At 38.6% G+C, this 24,824-nt stretch overlaps 4 protein-coding genes across 4 annotated transcripts; all 4 read left to right on the top strand.

Moving 5' to 3' along the window:
• The first annotated feature begins 679 nt into the window (after positions 1-679).
• Positions 680-5,180, top strand: LOC106172229 (high-affinity choline transporter 1-like). Its single transcript, XM_086994098.1, has 7 exons — positions 680-854; positions 1,222-1,329; positions 1,699-1,851; positions 3,499-3,647; positions 4,013-4,162; positions 4,505-4,634; positions 5,170-5,180. Exons 1-7 carry the CDS (start codon positions 680-682, stop codon positions 5,178-5,180), a joined length of 876 nt encoding a protein of 291 aa, XP_086850224.1.
• A 3,363-nt stretch (positions 5,181-8,543) lies between these two features.
• On the top strand, positions 8,544-14,287 carry LOC106172227 (high-affinity choline transporter 1-like). The gene is made up of 10 exons (XM_086994096.1): positions 8,544-8,718; positions 8,927-9,034; positions 9,414-9,569; positions 9,955-10,103; positions 10,361-10,510; positions 10,960-11,089; positions 11,363-11,461; positions 12,403-12,521; positions 13,500-13,777; positions 14,224-14,287. Exons 1-10 carry the CDS (start codon positions 8,544-8,546, stop codon positions 14,285-14,287), a joined length of 1,428 nt encoding a protein of 475 aa, XP_086850222.1.
• Positions 14,288-17,535: 3,248 nt separating this feature from the next.
• LOC147760217 (high affinity choline transporter 1-like) lies at positions 17,536-19,603 on the top strand. Its single transcript, XM_086994094.1, has 5 exons — positions 17,536-17,806; positions 18,013-18,120; positions 18,501-18,656; positions 19,050-19,198; positions 19,457-19,603. The coding sequence occupies exons 1-5, from the start codon at positions 17,632-17,634 to the stop codon at positions 19,601-19,603; spliced, it is 735 nt and encodes a 244-aa protein (XP_086850220.1). The 5' UTR covers positions 17,536-17,631.
• On the top strand, positions 19,439-24,595 carry LOC106178830 (high-affinity choline transporter 1-like). Its single transcript, XM_087019413.1, has 5 exons — positions 19,439-19,606; positions 20,053-20,182; positions 20,455-20,553; positions 22,611-22,729; positions 23,627-24,595. The coding sequence occupies exons 2-5, from the start codon at positions 20,077-20,079 to the stop codon at positions 24,227-24,229; spliced, it is 927 nt and encodes a 308-aa protein (XP_086875539.1). The 5' UTR covers positions 19,439-19,606; positions 20,053-20,076; the 3' UTR covers positions 24,230-24,595.
• Positions 24,596-24,824: the final 229 nt, after the last annotated feature.

Below are 24,824 nucleotides of genomic sequence, written 5' to 3'. Positions count from 1 at the left end.
TACTGAGGGATGATGTATTTTGCGTGCTGCCCACAGGTTACGGCAAGTCCCTGATATTCAGACTTATCTTTGATTGGTCCGGATTTGAACAAAGCGCGCTTTGACTCGTTCGCGTTCATTGGCTAGATCGTTCAAGAGTCATTGAGTGCGGGCGGCGGAGGCAATCGAATGTGGTCAGAGGTAATAACTTGACATGATGAAGATAGGCTATAGTGAAGAGGTTATAGTGTCAAGTTATCTCTGAAGCTCAGGGTGCTTATAACATATTTTCATAAAAAAGGCAACAGTTTGCCTTATTATTGATGAAATCTGATTATTGATGAAATCTGATCTCGCCCGCATTCGTCACGTTTTTTACACCAATATATACAAAATGGCAAATATATATATATATATATATATGCAAAAACATGAACGTGACTTTAAGTATAGGCTGGTCGTTTTATTATCATGATAAACACCTGCATGCGATGAGAACGCTCTGCTACCATTACATATTGCATAGCATTTTGTCTTATATTCTTCTGTTGATCAACAGCGTGGAAGAACAGGTCCCTTAGGTATACACATGTCTATATTTATGCACTGAAGGCAAAGGCACGGCAATTCGACTTTACTTGTTTTGGCAACGCAGGGGTTCACTTTGGCACGACAAGTCTGTAACAGCGACTTTAGGAATATGGCTGTCCATGTGTGGGGACTCGTCGCCATAATTATGTTCTACTTGCTAATTTTCATCCTTGGTATCTGGGCGGCGAGGAAAAATAAAAAGAAGGTGAAAGAGGCGACGAGTGAGGATATTTTGCTAGCAGGGAGAAATATTGGGGTATATCTCGGTATATTTACTATGACAGGTCAGTTTGTTTCTATATTGTATATAAAAAATAATTAAGAAATTGATAACAATAATAAGAATTTCAATTATTTCAACAGTGTTCGCTTATGAGTTGAAGGCAAAAAAAATATTCTTTATTTTTTATATAATTTTATTATTTTATCTTTGTAACAATCTCTTTGGAGTTCTTATCAAACTTTAGAGATAATTATAGTGGGCATCCATCCACAGAGGTCACGTGGATCGATGGCAAGCACATATCCCAGAATAACTGTGATAACAGCTTCTTTGGTGGTAAATTACAAGTTATTATATTTATGTTGTTTTCAATGTAATTATTATGAAATATGGATCTCATTCAAAGAGTTGTTATCCCTGATCACTAGCCACGTGGGTAGATGGCGCTCTGATCAGCGGGGTTGCAGAGGGTATCTACACTTCTGGTTTGTCCTCGCTCAGTATGCCGCTAGGGTACTGTATGTCTACTATTTTAGGTAATAAACAATGCGTAGAATGGAAGTGCACTGGTGCAACAAAATTTACCGTACGTTACCGCATTTACCGTATGTTACCGCATTTACCGTATGTTACCGCAAGAAGAATAGTCTCCTCATTGATACGTTTAACTTTGATAATGAAACAATAATAAAAATTGGAATCGTAAATATTCTGTAATACTCTTTTGAAAATCAATTGAATGCCGTAAATACTGTAGGTATACATCTGTCAGAATTTGACAAATTTAGCAATTAAACTATAATATCCCACTTTTTGTTGCAAAAAAATCTGATGTGATCATTTCATGATTTAAGATTTACCACTGTTTTGCATAGATTTTAAGATATTTATTTTCAAAATTCCAGCTGCATTCTTTGTCAAAAAGATGCGCAAAGGCAATCATGTCACTATGCTGGATCCCTTCAACCGGAGGTTTGGTAAAATCATGACGGGGTTTTTGTTCTTGCCAGCTTTTACAGGGGACATATTTTGGTGTGCTGCAACATTATCTTCATTAGGTGAGGTGTTGTATTTAAAGGTATACTGAAAAAAAAAAGATTATTCAAGTACCCAAAGTCGTTATTTATCATTATCTAAAAAATAATCCATTCTGTTAGTTTTGACATAGATTTTGTACAGATGTAAATCTAGGATAAGATGTATGGTGGCGCAACAGTCAGGTGACGCAATTCTAAAGTGGTTTGAACCCATTCAGGTTATGTTGCAGGGTTCACTTTCACTCTAAGTTAGCAAGAAGCAATCTGAAAAGAGCAGAGAGCAGCGGCCTTTTGTTTAGGCCAGAATGCAGTGTGGACGATTCGGAGAGTGAATAGTTCGCGAGAAAAAAAATGAAGGAAGTCTGAGTTTTTGGCTGTCAGCCGTCTAAATGATCTCGCTAAAATTATTTGTTGACGAAAGTTAGCCACGGTAGTTGAATTGCCAAAGCTTTACACATTGCCGCCAACTTGCAGATTTCTAGAGGTCAAAAGTGTTAACAGATAAGGCAATGTTGCATTCTATTTTTATTGAAAAATTCAACAAAAATTCAGTAACATTCAAGAAGATTATAATATAATATAATATAATATAATATAATATAATATAATATATATTGAATATATGTACTTTGGACATTTTCATTATGCTCTCAATTTCCAAATAGAAGTTTAGCTTTGCTGATTAACTTATGTTAAAGGAAACTGCCTAGAAGGTTAGGATTTCGGAGCCTACATGCTGCAGTGAAACACTGCTCTTTTCATATGTTACACTTTATTACCTCCAAATTTAAAGGAAAACAACTGATGTCCTTCTTTTTGTCCGATATCACATAATCCGAGTGCCACACAATTTTGCCTCAATGTTTTTGTTTTAACTTTGTCACCTTGCTGTTTGATTACATATGCGTTATCATTACGACATTAAAGTCGCAGGAAGATGTTGTCCTACAATGGCGTCACTTGAAACTTACCAACCAGACTTTTCTCATTAAGGTGTCATTTTCTTCACTGTCAAAATTAAAAAAGGTTGTCGACCATTTATACATATAGTATTTACATTGTAAAAAATAGTTAACATTTTATTTATTGGTTTATAGTAGTAGTCCTTTAAACTAAAAGAACTTGGTTAAAATAATATTAAAAATATTAAAAATAATATTTTCATCTTAGGGTGCATTTCCAGTAGTTTAGATCGATCCAGAGATTTAGATTTAGATCGACCTAACTCCCTGGGGGTTCAAGCTAAATTGCAGTCAGCCGAGCGCGCACCAAAGTTAATTACCCCCTTACAGCTTTTAGTAGGCGGGACAGACGCTCAACCCGGCTAAGCTGGCAGTAATCTATTGATACTCCCCACATCGAAAGATCGATCTAAAATCTATGGGAATGGGGTCTTATACACAACCACTGGCGCTGGTGTACGCACACACACACATGCATTTTAATTTTAACTACAGTTCTACTATTTCATAAAAAATTCACTTATACACACTCGAAAGTCTATGAAAATAGAGGTTGACTTCATTTTCAGAATTCCACATTTTGAAAAAGAGGTATATTGTGGTGTCCACCGATCTACAATTCCATAAACATTCACGTACAGACACGAGGTTGAGTATATTTTCACAATTTTGTATAAGAGGTACATTATGATGTGTATCGAAATAGGTACAACTCTGACCGTGGTTGTCGGGTTCGACCACTGGATCGCCATCACGCTGTCGACAGCAGTGGTCCTGATATACACGTTGTTTGGAGGACTCTACTCGGTCTCCTACACTGACGTCATGCAGATGTTGTTCATCTTTGTAGGCCTGGTAAGTTTTACTCTTGTGTGTTACAAAGGTGTATGAAGATCACATATATACATACTTTTTTCTTGTAATAGCTAACGTTGAAGGCAATACAAGGATAACAATATCACCATGCATTCCCACAAATGGTAATGTGTCCTTGTGCCCACACACATATGTACAGTAACTTTTGTTAATTCCCTGAACAGCTGCCTAAGTGCAGTAAGAAACAACCGATTTAAGGTGGCTGCACTCCTGTTTACCAGTAGATTGGTCGAACTAGATATCATTGGCCAGTATGTGCAGTTCATACACTGTAGACGAGAAATGTGAGAGAAAAGTGATTTCTCTGGTTGTAACATCCTTTTTTTTATTTCTTCATTTCCTAGTGGCTAGCCATTCCGTTTGCAATGTCCAACCCCCTGATGACGCCACTATCAGAGACTAAAGAGAAGTGGGTAAGGACATTCCCTAACCACGATATCAGCACTTACATAGACATACTGCTACAAATCATGATGGGAGGAATACCTTGGCAGGTAAAAGCGCTCGTTTCTTTAATATTCCAGTCGGTATAGGCTAAGAAAATATGTTTCGAGGAGGGGATGGCTATTATAGGACTTCAGTGACTCCCTCTAAAGGCAAGCAGGTTATTTGTAACACCTGAGGTGTTTATCTGGGCGTTGCGTGTAGTTAGAGACTTGATGGACTGAAATCAATGAAAATTCTTATTATTTATGTAGATTAAAATATTTTCATAATCAGGTTGCGGTGGGGAGGGGTAACTGCTGAATTTTATGTAAACTGGAAGCCAAATGACAAAATGATTCATTACTTATGTTTATAAATAGTATTTATGTTTGTCATAAACTGCTAAACAGGTCATGTGGCAGCGAGTCTTGGGGATGAAGACAACGAGGTTGGCGGAAGTGATGGTGTACGCAGGCGCAGCAGGATTTGCAGTGTGCACAATACCGCCTCTACTCATAGGGATGGTGGCAGTGTCTGTTGGTAATTTATCTTGGTCAAAAACATATTCTGTTCATTGGTAGACATTAAAATGTACTTTAGACATTTATTTTGTACTTCTTGGTCAGATGTTCAATGTACCGCGTCCTTTAAAGGTACATGCAAACCGAGCATCGGTGGAGTGTGGATTCCCAGTAAATGCATGTAAACCACTTCTACTAGTTTCTTATATAAATTAATAATAATAAATTATTTCTCAAATAAATTTGACATGCCAAGGGTTAAACTGAATAGATCACTCGATCAGCCATAAAAGGGCCTTAAACTGCTCCTTTCTTTACATTTTTGGTCGGAAATGTAACCTACTTTCGTGACCTACTTTTCTGCCAAATTGACATACAGCATAGAATGCTAGCAGAAAAATCTGTTCAAACATCATTTTCGGGTAAAATTAAACAATGCCTTTTGGTAATTCTCTAAGTTATACTACTTGAAACTATATGCTGGCAATTGGTCGGTTTTTGTGGCAAAAATAACTTTGTATGCATCTTTAAACAGGTTATGGTTTTATATTTAGAACTACTCTAATATCTATAGTAATCTACTCTGCACGCAATGAATGGTCCCCCAACAAATGGTGTCAATGTGCAACTATATTTGGAAATGTCTCTTATTTTATCTATTCTTATTTGGTGTCAGATTGGAACTCCACAGGGTACGACGGAGTACTCCCGTTTCCGGCAGATGACCTAAAACTGATCGCGCCGCTTGTCTTGCAGTATGTGTGTCCATTCGTAGGTAATATCATTATGAAATATAAGTTTACAATATATTAAAATATAGCCATTTTTATGTTTAAACATTCAGTTAAACAGTCACAGTCAAGAATATAATATAATGTAATATAATTAATATTATATTATAAAAATATAATTTTTTTCTTAAATAGCACATTAATGAGCCAGACTCTGTTCAATGGTTTAGTATAATATATATGTATTCCAGTATATGTATACGTTTTCATTTATTTATTTATTTTTTTTTTTAGTTTCTCTGATTGGTCTTGGCGCCATTTCCGCAGCAGTGATGTCGTCTGCGGATTCGATCTTTCTTTCTTCTAGCTCAATGTTTTCCAACAATATCTATAAACCCGCAAGGATGGGAAAGGTATTTGCTAAACAGTTTCATATTTTGTAAGGAGAAAGCATAAGAACAGCATTATGTTGATAACATTGTTACATTAATTACTTTAGGTAAAAAAAGCTGTTTAACAGGACTGCCTTGGCAGTTTGAATTGTACCTGAGTAATATTTGTTTTGATAAGAAACATATAAATACTATTCATGCATGCAGGTATAAATCATATTGCAAACACAGGTAGTACGGATATAAATTAATAAATCGTAAATGTAAGTAAAATGGCAGAACGTAAAATGTTTGCTTTCAGAATGATAACTCTTAGCAAAATTTCAGGCCTAATGGAAACATGAAGGCTCAAATTAGCAACAATAAAACTTTTGTTGCAAACTCGTTGCCGAAAACTTTTAGTTTGCAGCAATAATGCTGCAATATTGCTGCAAATTTTCCATTCTCTAATGGTGTCAAGAGCTTTTTTTTTCAATATTGCTTCAACGAGCTACTTTTATATGTATACATGCAACATGATTGCAATATGACAAGTGTTACAAATTTGGTGACAGGCGTATAGTTTGCCCTTCAGTGACGAATTGCAACCTGCTTTACATTTTTTTCAGGCCAGCGAACGTGAACTTATCTGGACCATGCGAGTATTTATGACCCTCATGGCCATTCTGACTATGGTCTTGGCCATCAAGATCACCAGTATTTTCAATCTGGCCATTTTGTCCTCTGATCTGGTCTACGTCATCCTTTTCCCTCAGCTGACTTCGGTCTTGTATGTAGACGGTGCAAACATCTACGGATCAATTGCTGGGTATGTAGTGGGATTGATCATCCGGGTAATTAGCGGAGAGCCGTTTCTAGGTCTGCGAGCAGTTTTACGGTGGCCTTGGTATGAGGAAGAAACTGATTTCCAACCGTTCCCTTATAGAACAACCAGTATGCTCCTCAGCTTGTTAAGTATCTTACTCGTGTCCTATGTCACAAACGTCGCATTCCGTGCTGGTTGGTTGCCAAGGCGATATGACGTACTCAAAGGCATTGTTTGGCATTCAGAGAGTAAATCTAAAGGACCCGCGGATGAACAGGGTTCGGTTGAGAACGAAAAACATTTACTTCCGGGCGATACTAAGGATAATATTGCTTTGGAGATACGTCCCAGACAAATAGTAGAGATAAGTGAAGACAGAAACAATGATGCATTTATGTTATGAGCAGATATCGCCTTCATGTTGGAGCGGGATCATTTACGCCTCACTGATATTTTATGCAGTCTGCTGACAAAATGACCGCTTACAAATGATCAGCTCACAGGTGTAATTGTTTATCCCAGATACCATTATTTCATAATTAAATATAATCAAATAAAATACAAAATGGCGATGAAAATATACATATTTTGTACCATTTATTTAATATCATAACCTGTACCTCCTCAATCCAATGTTTCATTGTGATTTCCACAAAGAATTTTGTATTCTCATTGAAGGTCACGTGTCTAATACCGTGTGTACCAACCGCGTATTGCAATTAGGCCTATCAACGGTCGACCGTGCGACTCGGACAATTGCTGTAGTTGAGATGAACAGCAATTATGCCAGACAACAGGAAGCAATGGATAACTCAATATTTAACAAATCAATATTTAAAAACTTATGCTTCTCTTTGGGGTCATAAATGACCCCACAAGAGTTTGTGATGTATACGCCTAGCAATTGGTTGATCCCTGCAAAAAACTGTGAAAGTGTGTAGGATCAGTAGACTGAAACTCATGCAATGAAAGGAAATTTTGATAAAAATAAAGAGATGGCATATTAAATAATATGGCTGGGGTCGTAAATGATCCCACAAAATATTATATAACGAGGAAACGGTCACCAAAACAGACACAGACTGTTTCTGGTGTCCATTGGAACTATTCTAAAATGTATACCTTAGGACCATATATGAAGTTTTCATTACTAAATTTTGTTATTGTTATGTATCTTTCAGTGATTCGGAATTGCAAATTATGTAGACATATGTTATCAGGTTTTGACAATGAGAATATGCCAGTTTTTCATTGTTTATTATATATGTTTTACTGCAAGATACAATGCAGGTAGGCTTTTGTTGTGGAAACTGCTGGTTATGAACACACTTATGCTTAATTTTTCTTCTTTAGCTTAATGTCTGGAATAAACGTACAAGACTATAGCATCCCATGCTCGAAAGCATATCTTTGTAGATACAGTTTCACTACTGAAAATAAGGGTTTCCTGCATCATATTATTCAATAATGTATCTGTCTTTGCATGGGTTTAAAACAATATAACCCCGTGCCGTCATTTTAGTTTAATTGTTTTTGTTGTGGAGCTATGAGCCCCTTATAACATATTTTCATTAAAAAGGCAGCAGTTTGCCTTAAAATTGATGAAATCTGATCTAAGATTTTGAAGAAAGTTTTTGGAGTACTAAATTCTTCACGTCTTTTACATCAATATACACAACATGGCAAAAAAAAAAAAATACGTACTGAAGACAAGCACTATGTCTGCCAAAACGTGAATGTGACTTTAAGGATAGGCTGATCGTCTTATTATCATGATAAACACCTGCATACGATGAGAACTCTCTGCTACCATAACACATTGCATTTCATTTGTCTACTAATCTTGTGTTGATCAACAGCGTGGAAAAACAAGTCCCTAAGGTATACACATGTCTAGGTTTATGTACTGAAGGCAGAGGCGTGGTAATTCGACTTAACTTGTTTTAGGAACGCAGGGATACACATTGGCACGGCAAGTCTGTGGCAGAGACTTTGGGAATATGGCTGTTCATGTTTGGGGACTCGTCGCCATTTTTGTGTTCTACTTGCTTATTTTCATCCTTGGTATCTGGGCGGCATGGAAAAAGAAAAAGAAAGGGAAAGAGGCGACGAGTGAGGATATCTTGCTAGCAGGGAGAAATATTGGGACGTATCTAGGGATATTTACTTTGACAGGTCAGTTTGTTTTTATATTGTTTATAATTGATAATTAAATAATAATAATAATAAGTTCAACAGATTTAGGTATTGGTTTGGAAGTAAAAAAAAAGAACATATTCTGCCTTATTTATACTGTAACTAATTACAAAACTTTAGTATTTAATTATTCGTTTTTATGAAGTATGGATCTCATGCGAAGAGTTGTTATCCCTTTACTTTCCAGCCACGTGGGTAGATGGCTCTCTGATCAGCGGGCTTGCCGAGGGTATCTACACTTCTGGTTTGTCCGCGCTCAGTATGCCGCTCGGGTACTGTGCAAGTTCTGTTTTAGGTAACACTAAATGCGTATCAGTGTGACAGTCACACCTGTGCAACAAAATAAACCATATTCTATACAAGAAATAAATTATCCTCATTAATAAACATTTTGAGACTGTCACAATTATAAGAAAAAAAAATGTAATCGTAAATACTTGGCAAATTCAATTATAAAGAAAATTTTGAACTTTGAATTCCAGTTGAATGCCGCGTATATTGTAACTGTGCATATGTCAGTATTGGAGAATTGTGTCATTTTCACTGTAATATCCAACTTTTTGTTGAAAAATTCATATGTCATCCTTTCATAATTTATAGGTAGGTTTTGTATGAAAATAGCAATTTTCCGTTGTTTCGCATCAACATTAAGCTTTTTATTTTCATCATTTCAGCTGCGTTCTTCTTTGTCAAAAAGATGCGTGAAGACGATTATATCACTATGCTGGATCCCTTCGACCGGAAGTTTGGTAAAATCATGACAGGGTTCCTGTTCTTGCCAGCTTTTACCGGGGACATATTTTGGTTCGCTGCCACCTTGTCTTCATTAGGTAAGGGGTTGTATTTAAAGGCATCCTGGAAAGATATATTATTCAAGTACCCAAAAAGTCGCCATTCATCATTTTCTTTTAAAATGCATTTTTTTCTAGTTTTGACATAGATTTTGTACAGATGTAAATGTAGTGTAAGATACGTCCGCGTGTTGGCGCAACAGTCAGGTGACGCTATTCAGGGCCGTAGCCTCCGGGGGGGCAGGGGGGGGGCAGCTGCCCCCCCCCCTGGAATTTGGAATTTTACACACCACACCCTCCCCCCTCGGTAGCTTCGCCCCCTCGTGTCCGCTTACTGCCCCCCTGGCATTTTGCTCTGGCTACGGCCCTGCTATTCTAAGGTGGTGTGAACCCATATATTACATTGTGCTGTCCATCGATTTAGGTACAACTCTAACAGTGGTTGTTGGGCTCGACCACTGGATCGCCATTACGGTGTCGGCAGCTGTGGTCCTGATATACACGTTGTTTGGAGGACTCTACTCGGTCTCCTACACTGATGTCATGCAGATGTTGTTCATCTTTGTAGGCCTGGTAAGTTTTATTCTCTTTTAGGTGTAAGAAAAATGTAACAGCTAACGTTGTAGGCAATACAAATATGGGAATTTCACCATGTACCCCCACAAATGGTAATGTGACCCTGTGCCCACACATAGGTATACAGTAACTTGTGTTTATTATCTCCGTCGATATGTGCAGTTAATGCTCTGTGGAGGAACTGGAAAAGAGTCTTTTCTTTAGTTGTAACATCCCTTTGAATAGGAAAAAAAGTAAATGTCTTTCTTTCTTAGTGGCTGGCCATCCCTTTTGCCTTGTCGAACCCCCTGATGACGTCACTATCAGAGACGTCAGAGAAGTGGATAGGGAAGGTTCCAAACCAAGACATCACCACCTACATAGATACACTGTTACAAATGATGATGGGGGGGATACCTTGGCAGGTGAGAGCGCTCGTTTCTTTTATAATCTAGTCGGAGGGCTAAGAGAAGATACTTCGAGGTGGCTATTGTATCCCGGTATGTCTTCAGTGACCCCCCCCCCCCCTCTTACGGCAAGCAGGCTATTTGTAACATCAGTGGTGCTTATCTGGGTGTTCCGTATAGTAAGAGACTTGATGGACTGAGATCAAGTAAAATCATTATTCTTTAAATAGATTAAACTGTTTTCAAAATTATGTGGCGATGGGGAGGGTAACTGCTAGCTGATTTTGTATACCGCCCAGGAAGCAAATAAGATGATTATTGAGTAACGTTTATATAACCCAAATAACTCTATGGCAACGTTGTAATGTCGTTATAAAACGTCCTGTTTGCTGGGCGGTGGCCACTGGGTAAAATTAAGTACTTAAGTTTATAAATAGCATTAATGTTTGTCATTAACTGGTAAACAGATTTTGTGGCAGCGCGTCCTGGCGATGAAGTCATCGAGGTTGGCGGAAGTGATGGTGTACGCAGGAGCAGCAGGATTTGTAGTGTCCACAATCCCGCCTCTACTCATTGGGATGGTAGCAGTGTCTGTTGGTAATTTATCTTGGTCAAAAATGTTTTGGGCATTGATATTCATCTAAATTTACTTTAGACATTTGCACTGTACTTCGGGCCTGGTCACATGTCCATTGTACCGCTTGTTTAAAACAATGTGCATGCTTCTACATTCAGAACGATTCCTGTATCCCTGATAATTTGCGCTGCACTGCGATGAATAGTCTCTGTAACAAATGTTGTAAGGGTGCAACTAGATTTGGAAACTTTCTTTTATTTTTTTATTTTTTTGTTTTTATTTATTTGTGTCAGATTGGAACGCCACAGCGTACGAAGGAGCGCTTCCGTTTCCGGCAGATGACTTTAAACTGATCGCACCGCTTGTCTTGCAGTATGTGTGCCCTTTTGTAGGTAATATCAGTATAATATATGATTCACAATGGCTTTTAAAATTACAAAATTTAGTTAATGTTAAAGTCATGATATACATCTTTGTTTTGGTCAAAAATGGATTGTCCTGGAGAAAACGGCAATTTTCCCGTACATACCAATGATCAACGACCCTATTCCTGCATTCAAAGTTAGTCCAGTGTTTTTTTTTTTTTTTTTTCCTAAACGTTTGGTTATTTGTTTAAATCTCTTAATATATTTTAACTGACGGAGCCCTCTCTGACATTGCTTTGTCACGCGTTATCGAGCGATATTTTCTGGTGACCTACTTAAAACAGACAACAACAGCACTATATAAAACAATAATATAAGGTTCATAAGATGTATTCGTCTTATTGCTCAAATGCATATTTATCTTCAATGTGTGCAGTTCTGGGCTTATCGTTTTCCGACGCACTGTACAAAAACTCGCAACTTAAGTATGAGGATTGCATCATGTGTCTACTTTCATATAGCACCATATGTTATTTTGGTCTCGAATAAACGCGAGAATCGGTGTGGCATCCCAACGTCATTGGCAACGGATGCCTTGACGACCGGGAAGAAAGGCATCGAAAGCCCTATTGAAAATCACAGATTTAAGTTTCACTACAATAACAGTCGTTTTAGTGGTAAAATACAATATAATATTTTTTCCTGCGTTGTTTACAATGTATTTCTTGCGGAATTTTGAATCTCAAAGAAAGAGTTAATTTGTTTAAGTTAAACAGTAACTGCCGATAATATAATATAATATAATATAATATAATATAATATAATATAATATAATTGAATGGAATTGAATTGGATTAATATTGAAGCATACATAATAGTGCTATGTAAAAGCGTTTATTAACGAGTCAGTCTTTGTGCAATAGTTTTATATAATATACATCTATACCAATACATTTGTACTTTTTTAGTTGCTTTGATTGGTCTTGGCGCCATTTCCGCTGCAGTCATGTCGTCTGCAGACTCCTTCTTGCTTTCCTCGAGCTCCATGTTTTCCAACAATATCTTTAAACCCGCAAGGATGGGGAAGGTATTTGCTAGACAGTTTCATCCTTTTTAAGATGTTATGCATTATTTTGATATCATTGTTACAGTAATTATTATGCTTAAAAAACATCTGTTGAACAGCAGCGTCTTGGCAGTTTGCAGTGTACCTGAAAAATATTTGTTTGAATAAGAAACAAATACGTTCTATTCATGTATGCATGTAAAAATAATATTTCAAGCATGGGTAGTATAGATATATACCAGTATTATTTTAAATAACAAATGTAAGGTATACATAAAAAATCTCAATCACAAGCCTAAAAATTTCAGTATACCGTTAACTTACGGCCAACCTGGTCGAAGGGCTTCATCGGACTAATGTGAGTAGTTGTTCACACTCACTGACTGCTAGGTGGTATAGCTGCCAGGACCCTCTTGTAAATGTCAACATCAAGTTCACTAGAGAGCTGTAGGAAAACAATTATATTGCTTTCCTGGATTCATTAATCACACGTGATTCAAACGACAGCCACCTGAGTCTGAAAATCTACAGAAAGGCCACACATACCAACCAATACTTTAGTCGCACCACCCCCTACATTACTGCTTCTAACAGGCCTTAGAATTTTCATGTATATCCAACAACCAAGCTAATGAACATTTTGCTCAAATGTAATGTAACTGGCAGAAGTGTAAAATATGGCCGTTAGCTTTCAGAATGATGAGCCATAGCAACATTTTAGGCTTGGTGCAAATATGAAGGCTCAAATAAGCAGAAATGAACTTTTTTCTTGCACTTGCCTCTAACCTTAAGTTTGAAGCAATAATGCTGCATGTTGCTGCAATCTTTCAATTCTCTAAGGGTGTGTTCAGCGCTTTTTATTCAGCATTGCTTCAGTGCGCTATTTTGCATGTATACCTGTCACATAATTGCAATATGACAAATGTTACTTGCACATTTAGTGACACGCGTATAGTTTGCCCTTCAGTAACGAACTGCAACCTGCTTAAATTTTTCCAGGCCAGTGAACGTGAACTTATTTGGGCCATGCGAGTGTTTATGATCCTCATAGCCATTCTGGCCACGGTGTTGGCCATCGAGATCACAAGCATCTTCAGCCTTACCATTCTGTGCTCCGACCTGATCTACGTCATCCTGTTCCCTCAGCTGACCTCGGTCTTGTTCGTAGACGCAGCCAACATCTATGGATCAATTGCTGGATATATTGTAGGATTGATCATCCGGGTACTTAGCGGGGAGCCGTTGCTAGGTCTGCGAGCAGTTTTACGGTGGCCTTGGTATGAGGAAGAAACTGATTTCCAGCCGTTCCCTTATAGAACAACCAGGGGCCGGTTTCACAAAGCAGTAGTTAGTTAGAACAACTAACTACTGAACTACCTCGCTAACGAGCAAACTTAGAGATTTTCGAGGGGTGTTTCACGAAGCAGTAGTTAACTCATCGCTAAGTTCAGTCGTAAAGTTCGGTCGTTAGTTCTCTCGTTACTCACCGTAGTCTCGAAACCGTCTGCCGGAAATGGAACTCTTGCGTAAAAGTGTCACGAAAGCACTAACTCTCCAATTTTTGGTGGCTGGAAATGCATAAGAACGTCTGCTTTGAGGTCGTCGTAAAGGATCTCCACCACATTTTTGCCGCTCTTTTTGTCACAGCTAGGCGCAACCTCTCGTAAATTGCATCATCGTGCGTATATTCTAATAGATTCTGCCTTTCATTAAAACGTCGTAGTCTACGTTGCCGTCTGGCGGTAGCCGCCATACTGGATACAAAGACAGACGACAGACAACGGTAACTAAGCAACCTTTTTATTTCACTCATTACGCATGCGTACGATGAAACTCTAGAGTTAGCGACTGGTCTGACCAGTCGTTAAATATCCAAGGCAACAACGAGACAATAACGAGCGAGAGAACTAGCGACTGCTTCGTGAAGCGAGAGGCTAACTACCGATCGCTAACTAACTACTGCTTTGTGAAACCGGCCCCAGTATGCTCCTCAGCTTGTTAAGTATCTTACTCGTGTCACACGTCACAAACGTCGCACTCCGTGCTGGTTGGTTGCCAAGGCGATATGACGTACTCAACGGCATTGTTTGGCATTCGGAGAGTAAATGTAAAGAATCCGCGGATGAACAGAGATCAGCTGAGATACAAAAGCATTTACTTCCGGACGATACTAAGGATAATATTGCTTTGGAGATACTCCCCAGACAAATGGTAGAGATAAGTGAAGCTAAAAACGATGATACATTTATGTGAGCAGATGACGCCTTCATGTTGGAGCCCGTGTAACAGGAATGGAAGTCCTAGGAATGGAAGTCCGGACTCCATAATGATTAGTACAGGTTAGGTTTAGTTGGAGTAATGGGGTTAGTATATGGGACGCTCGTCACCTGTACAAAGTAATATCAGGCCTTCCCAACTACCAGACTCGGCACCTACGGGTCCAGTATAAACCGGTTTATCAGACCACTCTACCCGTTTTCAAGGTGTGTGTCAGATCGCATTACAGAGTATCAGCCACCACACCGATTTTGCCTGGTGCGCGATGTGATAGCAATGATCCTAAGCGGGGTTGGAAAGTAGTGCATCTCATCTAGATTCATGCGCTGCTGCAATTTTCTCTGTTTATGCTCAAATCTGACAGTACCGCAATTTTTAACATAAAATTTAGGTTCGGACATAGCCATTGATGTTTTGTAAATAAGAACTTGCAAACTTATATATTAATTTAGAAAAGTATACCTAATTTTGATAGCAGAAGCATATTCTGTCGGGGGTTAAATATTTTTGTGACTACCGGGATGGACGAGATTGAGGGCAGGGGTAATCCTAGAGAGGGGTGAGACACGTCCATTGTTCTCGTCAGCGAGGCTGTCCTTTTTCAGGGTTTGTACGCACGGACAGAAAACTTAAGTATTGTGGGAACGTTACTAATGAAGCCACTGGTAGTACTAGTAGATATCAGCCTGTAGTCTTGAACAAGCGCCTCGATGACGAGTGAACAGTTGTCAAAAACAAAAGACCCAGGTGTGGTAGTTCAACTACTGTTGATGCGTGCCGCAACGACCAAACCTAATTGCTCCTCAAGGTCACAAAACAATAACCGGTACTGACGGCTAGGCTCGTCTTAATCATATAAGTAGCGCGTTTCCACCCCCTGATTGAGGGAGTCGTCTGTTGTATTCATGCGACTCCTACTTGACGAAAACGAGGCGCGATACCCGGATGACAGGTAGGCTTACAGAATTTGTGATAGGGTATGATACTCTTTTATGCGATCTGACACACACCTTGAAAACGGGTAGTGTGGTCAGATATACCGGTTTATTCTGGACCCGTAGGTGCCGAGTCTGGTAGTTGGGAAGGCCTGAATATGAAGCGTACTACGGTTCCCAGCGGACTTGTATTCTTGTTACACCGGACCAATTACATCTCACAGATATTTTATGCAGTCTGCAGACAACATAAATCAAAAATGACCATTTGGAAATGACCACCTCACAGGTGTAATCGTTATTAACAGTGCCGCTTTGTATTCCAGATATCATTATTATATAACTTGCACGACTAATGGTACAGAAAATACAAAATAGAGCTGAAAACATCCTTATTTTGTACCATTCATTTAAATTCACAACCTGTACTTCCCCAAATCCAATGTTTCACTGTGATTTCCACAGCATTTGGGTGTGCTCATAAAAGTTCAAGGGCCTAATAGTGTGAGTACCAACCCATTATTGCAATAAGGCCTATCTCCGGTAGGTGGTGTTGCTCGGGCAATTGCTGTTGTTGAGATTATAACAGCTATTCCGCCAGACAACCAAAAGCAATGAATAGCATTAAATGTGATGACTAATAGTAACTGGTGCTTTTGTAAACGCATCAGCGTATTGAAAAAAAATTAAACAAGTTAAACAATGAACAAAAGGTCTCATTATCGAAGAATTCGCTATTCGAAATGTGAATTGCTCACCCCCCCCCCCCCCCCCCCGCGCCTCCGCACTCCTCTTTGCCCCGTCACGTACGCGTATACTGAAACATTAAAAAACCGATTGGACTAAGCTCGAAAATGTCTTGCTCATATTTAATTTTCCCTCGAAACTAAGCATCTTAAGTAATTGTGTGGTCTAATGTTTAATGAAACACAAAGTATTTTATAACGTCACAAATATTATATAACAGACAGACGCTGTTTTTGTTGTCCATTGGAAGTATATTATAAAATCATTACCTTAAGACCATTTATAAAGTTTTTATTACTAAATTTTGTTATCTTCATGTACCTCTTAGTAATTCTGTACTGCAAATTATGTAATACATATGTTATCAGGTTTGGACAATGAGAAGATATCGGTTTTCCATTGTATACTATATGTTTTACTGCACGATAAAATGCGGGTAGGATATCGTTGTGAAAACTGCTGATTATAAACACACTTATGCTTAATTCTCCTTCTTCAGCTTAATGTCTGGAATAAACGTACAAGACTATAACATCCCATGCTCGAGAGCATATCTTTGTAGATACAGTTTCACTACTGAAAATAAGGGATTCCTGCATCTTATTATTCAATAATGTATCTGTCTTTGCGTGGGTTTAAAACAATATAACCCCGTGTCGTCATTTTAGTTTAATTTTTTTTTGTTGTGGAGCTATGAGCCCCTTATAACATTTTTCATTAAAAAGGCAGCTGTTTGCCTTATTATTGATGAAATCTGATCTAAGATTTTGAAGAAAAATCGCTGGCAAGGTTTTGGAGTAGTAAATTCTTCACGTTTTTTACATCAATATACACAATATTTTTACATCAATATGGCAAAAAAAAATACGTACTGAAGACAAACACTGTATGTCTTTCAAAACGTGAACGTGACTTTAAGGATAGGCTGATCGTCTTATTATCATGATAAACACCTGCATGTGATGACAACATTCTGCTACCATAACACATTGCATTTCATTTGTCTAGTAATCTTGTGTTGATCAACAGCGTGGACGAACAGGTCCCTAAGGTATGCACATGTCTAGGTTTATGTACTGAAGGCAAAGGCGTGGTAATTCGACTTAACTTGTTTTAGGAACGCAGGGATTCACACTTTGGCACGGCAAGTCTGTGGCAGAGACTTTGGGAATATGGCTGTTCATGTTTGGGGTCTCGTCGCCATTTTTGTGTTCTACTTGCTTATTTTCATCCTTGGTATCTGGGCGGCATGGAAAAATAAAAAGAAAGGGAAAGAGGCGACGAGTGAGGATATCTTGCTAGCAGGGAGAAATATTGGGACGTATCTAGGGATATTTACTTTGACAGGTCAGTTTGTTTTTATATTGTTTATAATTGATAATTAAATAATAATAAAATTAAGTTCAAAATATTTAGGTATTGGTTTGGAAGTAAAAAAAGAACATATTCTGCCTTATTTATACTGTAACTAATTACAAAATTTTAGTATTTAATTATTCGTTTTTATGAAGTATGGATCTCATGCGAAGAGTTGTTATCCCTTTACTTTCCAGCCACGTGGGTAGATGGCTCTCTGATCAGCGGGCTTGCCGAGGGTATCTACACTTCTGGTTTGTCCGCGCTCAGTATGCCGCTCGGGTACTGTGCAAGTTCTGTTTTAGGTAACACTAAATGCGTATCAGTGTGACAGTCACACCAGTGCAACAAAATAATTCATATTCTATACAAGAAATAAATTATCCTTATTAATAAACATTTTGAGATTGTCACAATTATAAGAAAAAAAAATGTAATCGTAAATACTTGGCAAATTCAATTATAAAGAAAATTTTGAACTTTGAATTCCAGTTGAATGCCGCGTATATTGTAACTGTGCATATATCAGTATTGGAGAATTGTATCATTTTTCACTGTAATATCCAACTTTTTGTTGAAAAATTCATATGTCATCCTTTCATAATGTATAGGTAGGTTTTGTATGAAAATAGCAATTTTCCGTTGTTTCGCATAAACATTAAGCTTTTTATTTTCATCATTTCAGCTGCGTTCTTCTTTGTCAAAAAGATGCGTGAAGACGATTACATCACTATGCTGGATCCCTTCGACCGGAAGTTTGGTAAAATCATGACAGGGTTCCTGTTCTTGCCGGCTTTTACCGGGGACATATTTTGGTTCGCTGCCACCTTGTCTTCATTAGGTAAGGGGTTGTATTTAAAGGCATACTGGAAAGATATATTATTCAAGTACCCAAAAAGTCGCCATTTATCATTTTCATTAAAAATGCATTTTTTTCTAGTTTTGACATAGATTTTGTACAGATGTAAATGTAGTGTAAGATACGTCCGCGTGTTGGCGCAACAGTCAGGTGACGCTATTCAGGGCCGTAGCCTCCGGGGGGGGGGGGGGGGGGGAGGGGGGGGGGCAGGTGCCCCCCTGGAATTTGGAATTTTACACACCACACCCTCCCCCCTCGGTAGCTTCGCCCCCTCGTGTCCGCTTACTGCCCCCCTGGCATTTTGCTCTGGCTACGGCCCTGCTATTCTAAGGTGGTGTGAACCCATATATTACATTGTGCTGTCCATCGATTTAGGTACAACTCTAACAGTGGTTGTTGGGCTCGACCACTGGATCACCATTACGGTGTCGGCAGCTGTGGCCTTGATATACACGTTGTTTGGAGGACTCTACTCGGTCTTCTACACTGATGTCATGCAGATGTTGTTCATCTTTGTAGGCCTGGTAAGTTTTATTCTCTTTAAGGTGTAAGAAAAATGTAACAGGTAACGTTGTAGGCAATACAAGTATTGGGATTTCACCATGTACCCCCACAAATGGTAATGTGACCCTGTGCCCACACATAGGTATACAGTAACTTGTGTTTATTATCTCCGTCGATACGTGCAGTTAATGCTCTGTGGAGGAACTGGAGAAGAGTCTTTTTTTTTAGTTGTAACATCCCTTTGAATAGGAAAAAAAGTAAATGTCTTTCTTTCTTAGTGGCTGGCCATCCCTTTTGCCTTGTCGAACCCCCTGATGACGTCACTATCAGAGACGTCAGAGAAGTGGATAGGGAAGGTTCCAAACCAAGACATCACCACCTACATAGATACACTGTTACAAATGATGATGGGGGGAATACCTTGACAGGTAAGAGCGCTCGTTTCTTTTATAATCTAGTCGGAGGGCTAAGAGAAAATACTTCGAGGTGGCTACTGTATCCTGGTATGTCTTCAGTGACCCCCCCCCCCCCCCTCTTACGGCAAGCAGGCTATTTGTAACATCAGTGGTGCTTATCTGGGTGTTCCGTATAGTAAGAGACTTGATGGACTGAGATCAAGTAAAATCCTTATTTTTTAAATAGATTAAACTGTTTTCAAAATTATGTGGCGATGGGGAGGGTAACTGCTGATTTTGTATACCGTCCAGCAAGCAAATAAGATGATTATTGAGTAACGTTTATATACCCAAATAACTCTATGGTAACGTTGTAATGTCGTTATAAAACGTCCTGTTTGCTGGGCGGTGGCCACTGGGTAAAATTAAGTACTTAAGTTTATAAATAGTATTAATGTTTGTCATTAACTGGTAAACAGATTTTGTGGCAGCGCGTCCTGGCGATGAAGTCATCGAGGTTGGCGGAAGTGATGGTGTACGCAGGAGCAGCAGGATTTGTAGTGTCCACAATCCCGCCTCTACTCATTGGGATGGTAGCAGTGTCTGTTGGTAATTTATCTTGGTCAAAAATGTTTTGGGCATTGAGATTCATCTAAATTTACTTTAGACATTTGCACTGTACTTCGGGCCTGGTCACATGTCCATTGTACCGCGTGTTTAAAACAATGTGCATGCTTCTACATTCAGAACGATTCCTGTATCCCTGATAATTTGCGCTGCACTGCGATGAATAGTCTCTGTAACAAATGTTGTAAGGGTGCAACTAGATTTGGAAACTTTCTTTTATTTCTTTATTTTTTATTTTGATTTATTTGTGTCAGATTGGAACGCCACAGCGTACGAAGGAGCGCTTCCGTTTCCGGCAGATGACCTTAAACTGATCGCACCGCTTGTCTTGCAGTATGTGTGCCCTTTTGTAGGTAAGATCAGTATAATATATGATTCACAATGGCTTATAAACTTACAAAATTTAGTTAATGTTAAAGTCATGATATAAATCTTTGTTTTGGTCAAAAATGGATTGTCCTGGAGAAAACGGCAATTTTCCCGTACGTACCAATGATCAAGGCCCTATTCCTGCATTCAAAGTTAGTCCAGTGTTTTCCTAAACGTTTGGTTATTTGTTTAAATCTCTTAAAATATTTTAACTGACGGAGCCCTCTCTGACATTGCTTTGTCACGCGATATCGAGCGATATTTTCTGGTGACCTACTTAAAACAGACAACAACAGCACTATATAAAACAATAATATAAGGTTCATAAGATGTATTCGTCTTATTGCTCAAATGCATTTTTATCTTCAATGTGTGCAGTTCTGGGCTTATCGTTTTCCGACGCACTGTACAAAAACTCGCAACTTAACCCCATAGGATCCAGTTAATGCTGACCCATAAAGTTCTGCTGTGCCCAATTAATTCTGTGAGGTAGCCTTGAAAAGCCGGGTCACTTCAGTAAATTGGCCATAATTTATTTGTTTGCCTTTATTACCCATACAAAGTATACATTTTTTAAAAGCCAACATTTCAAGCTAAATAAAAATAGAATTACATTTAAATTCAACGCACTGTACAAAGAATTATGGCCGGTTAAAAACTACATTTTTATTTGATAATGGGTGAAATAAAACAAAGTTGATTTATCTTATGCACATCAATTTTTTATTTCTCCATAAATTTGCCTGAAAATTCACAGAGATGATGTCAATTATAGTAACTTTCAATCCAGGAAATTTCAGCAAGTTATCTCCATTAATTTCCAAGTTATGCTCGTTTTGCTACCAGGTATACCTACTTGAGCCAGCTTTTCAGCTCACCTGAACATCGTGGCCAGAGCTGAATAGAAGTCAATTTTTAACACCATCTATGGCAAAAACATCTTTAAAACTTTTATCATGAATAAAGGAATATCTTCCCCTCTGTCTATATCATTGTCACTCGAAAACACCTGATCAGTGTCGTAGTTTTCAATCATTTCAATAACAGTATCCATTCGCAGGCCTCTTCCGTAGTGAGAAGTCGCCATTTTGATTTTACTTTCTTCAGCTAAGTCTAGGAAATAGCCGATTTCTCGCTCATATATATTTCTATCGTCCTTTATATCATAAATAAATTAATATCATCGTCACTGTCTATGTCACTGTCACACGAAAACTTCTCATCAAAGTCCGGGTTTTCAATCATTTCAATAACAGTATCCCTTCGCAGGTCCCTACCGTAGCGAGGAGCCGACATCTTGATTTTACTTTCTCCACCTAAGTCTTGAAAATCGCCGTTTTCTCGCTCATATATATTTCTATCGCCTTTAAAAATGGTGGCAATGAGAGACAAGAAACATACCCGGATGTTAAACTATATATCATTTTATGACTCACGATACAAAAGAGTACAGAAGACGATCTTTCCAAGATACGCACATATGCGGTTCTGGGCGTTTGGGGTAAGCGATAATTGAACCGCACATATGCGGTGACGGGCTCTATGGGGTTAAGTATGAGGATTGCATCATGCGTCTGCTTTCATATAGCACCATATGTTCTTTTGGTCTCGAATGAATGCGAGAATCGGTGTGGCATCCCAACGTCATTGGCAACGGATGCCTTGACGACCGGGAAGAAAGGCATTGAAAGTCCTATTGAATAGCACAGATTTAAGTTTTACTACAATAACAGTCGTTTTAGTGGTAAAATACAATATAATTTTTTTCCTGCGTTGTTTACTATGTATTTCTTGCGGAATTTTGAATCTCAAAGAAAGAGTTATTATGGCTTTAAGTTAAACAGTAACTGCCGAAAATATAATATAATATAATATAATATAATATAATATAATATAATTGAATGGAATTGAATGGAATTGAATTGGATTAATATTGAAGCATACATAAAAGTCCTATGTAAAAGCGTTTATTAACGAGTCAGTCTTTGTGCAATAGTTTTATATAATATACATCTATACCAATACATTTGTACTTTTTTAGTTGCTCTGATTGGTCTTGGCGCCATTTCCGCTGCAGTCATGTCGTCTGCAGACTCCATCTTGCTTTCCTCGAGCTCCATGTTTTCCAACAATATCTATAAACCCGCAAGGATGGGGAAGGTATTTGCTAGACAGTTTCATCCTTTTAAGATGTTATGCATTATTTTGATATCATTGTTACAGAAATTATTTTGCTTAAAAAACCATCTGTTGAACAGCAGCGTCTTGGCAGTATGCAGTGTACCTGAAAAATATTTGTTTGAATAAGAAACAAATACGTTCTATTCATGTATGCATGTAAAAATAATATTTCAAGCATGGGTAGTATAGATATATACCAGTATTGTTTTAAATAACAAATGTAAGGTATATGTGAGTAGTTGTTCACACAGACTGACTGCTAGGTGGTATAGCGGCCAGGACCCTCTTGTAAATGTCAACATCAAGTTCACTAGATCGAGAGCTGTAGGAAAACAATTATATTGCTTTCCTGGATTCATTAATCACACGTGATTCAAACGACAGCCACCTGAGTCTGAAAGTCTACAGAAAGGCCACACATGCCAACCAATACTTAAGTCGCACCACCCCCTACAATTACTGCTTCTAACAGGCCCTAGGATTTTCATGTATATCCAACAACCAAGCTAATGAACATTTTGCTCAAATGTAATGTAATTGGCAGAAGTGTAAAATATGGCCGTTAGCTTTCAGAATGATGAGCCATAGCAACATTTTAGGCTTGGTGCAAATATGAAGGCGCATAAGCAGCAATGAACTTTTTTTCTTGCACTTGCCTCTAACCTTAAGTTTGAAGCAATAATGCTGCATGTTGCTGCAATCTTTCAATTCTCTAAAGGTGTGTTCATCGTTTTTTATTCAGCATTGCTTCAGTGCGCTATTTTGCATGTATACCTGTCACATAATTGCAATATGACAAATGTTACATGCACATTTAGTGACTCGCGTATAGTTTGCCCTTCAGTAACGAACTGCAACCTGCTTAAATTTTTCCAGGCCAGTGAACGTGAACTTATCTGGGCCATGCGAGTATTTATGACTCTTATGGCCATTCTGACCACGGTGTTGGCTATCGAGATCACCAGCATCTTCAGCCTTACCATTCTGTGCTCCGACCTGATCTACGTCATCCTGTTCCCTCAGCTGACCTCGGTCTTGTTCGTAGACGCAGCCAACATCTATGGATCAATTGCTGGATATATTGTAGGATTGATGATCCGGGTACTTAGCGGGGAGCCGTTGCTAGGTCTTCGAGCAGTTCTGCGGTGGCCTTGGTATGAGGAAGAAACTGATTTCCAGCCGTTCCCCTATAGGACGACTAGTATGCTCCTCAGCTTTTTAAGTATTTTACTCGTGTCCTACGTCACAAACGTTGCATTCCGTGCTGGTTGGTTGCCAAGGCGATATGACGTACTCAAAGGCATTGTTTGGCATTCAGATAGTAAATCTAAAGGACCCGCGGATGAACATGTGCAGAGATCGGTTGAGATAGAAAAACATTTACTTCCGGACGATACTAATGAGAATATTGCTTTGGAGATACGCCCCAGACAAATGGTAGAGATAAGTGAAGCTAGAAACGATGACACATTTATGTGAGCAGATGACGCCTTCATGTTGGAGCCGGTGTAACAGGATTTCAAGTCCTAAGAATGGTAGTCCAGGCTCCCAAATGATTAGTACAGGTTAGGTTTAGTTGGTGTTTGGGGGTAAGTATAGGGGAAGAAGGCTACATGTACAAAGCAATGGGAAGCGGACTACGGTACCTAGCGGACTTGCTTTCCTTTTACACCGGGACCAATTACGACTCACTGATATTTCCTGCGGTCTGCAAACAACATAGATCAAAAGTGACCATTTAGAAATGACCACCTCACAGCTAGGTGTTATTGTTATAAACAGTACATTTCATTCCAGATGCCATTATTATATAACTACATGTAGTGTGATTAATGGTACAGAAAATACAAAATAACGGTGAAAATATCCATATTTTGTACCATTTATTTAAATTCATAACCTGTACCTCCTCAATCCAATTTTTAACTGTTATTTCCACAAAGCATCAGGGTGTGCTCATTAAAGGTCACGAATCTAATAGCGTGCGTACCAACCGTATTGCAATTCATCTCCGGTAGGTGTGACAGAGCTTGGATAATTGCTGTAGTTGAGATGAACAGCAATTCCGCCAGAC

This window comes from Lingula anatina, chromosome 8 (genome assembly GCF_051362555.1).
Source record: "Lingula anatina isolate TDL-2025a chromosome 8, LinAna3.0, whole genome shotgun sequence".
Taxonomy (NCBI): domain Eukaryota; kingdom Metazoa; phylum Brachiopoda; class Lingulata; order Lingulida; family Lingulidae; genus Lingula; species Lingula anatina.
This window is presented reverse-complemented; position numbering and strand designations above follow the sequence as displayed.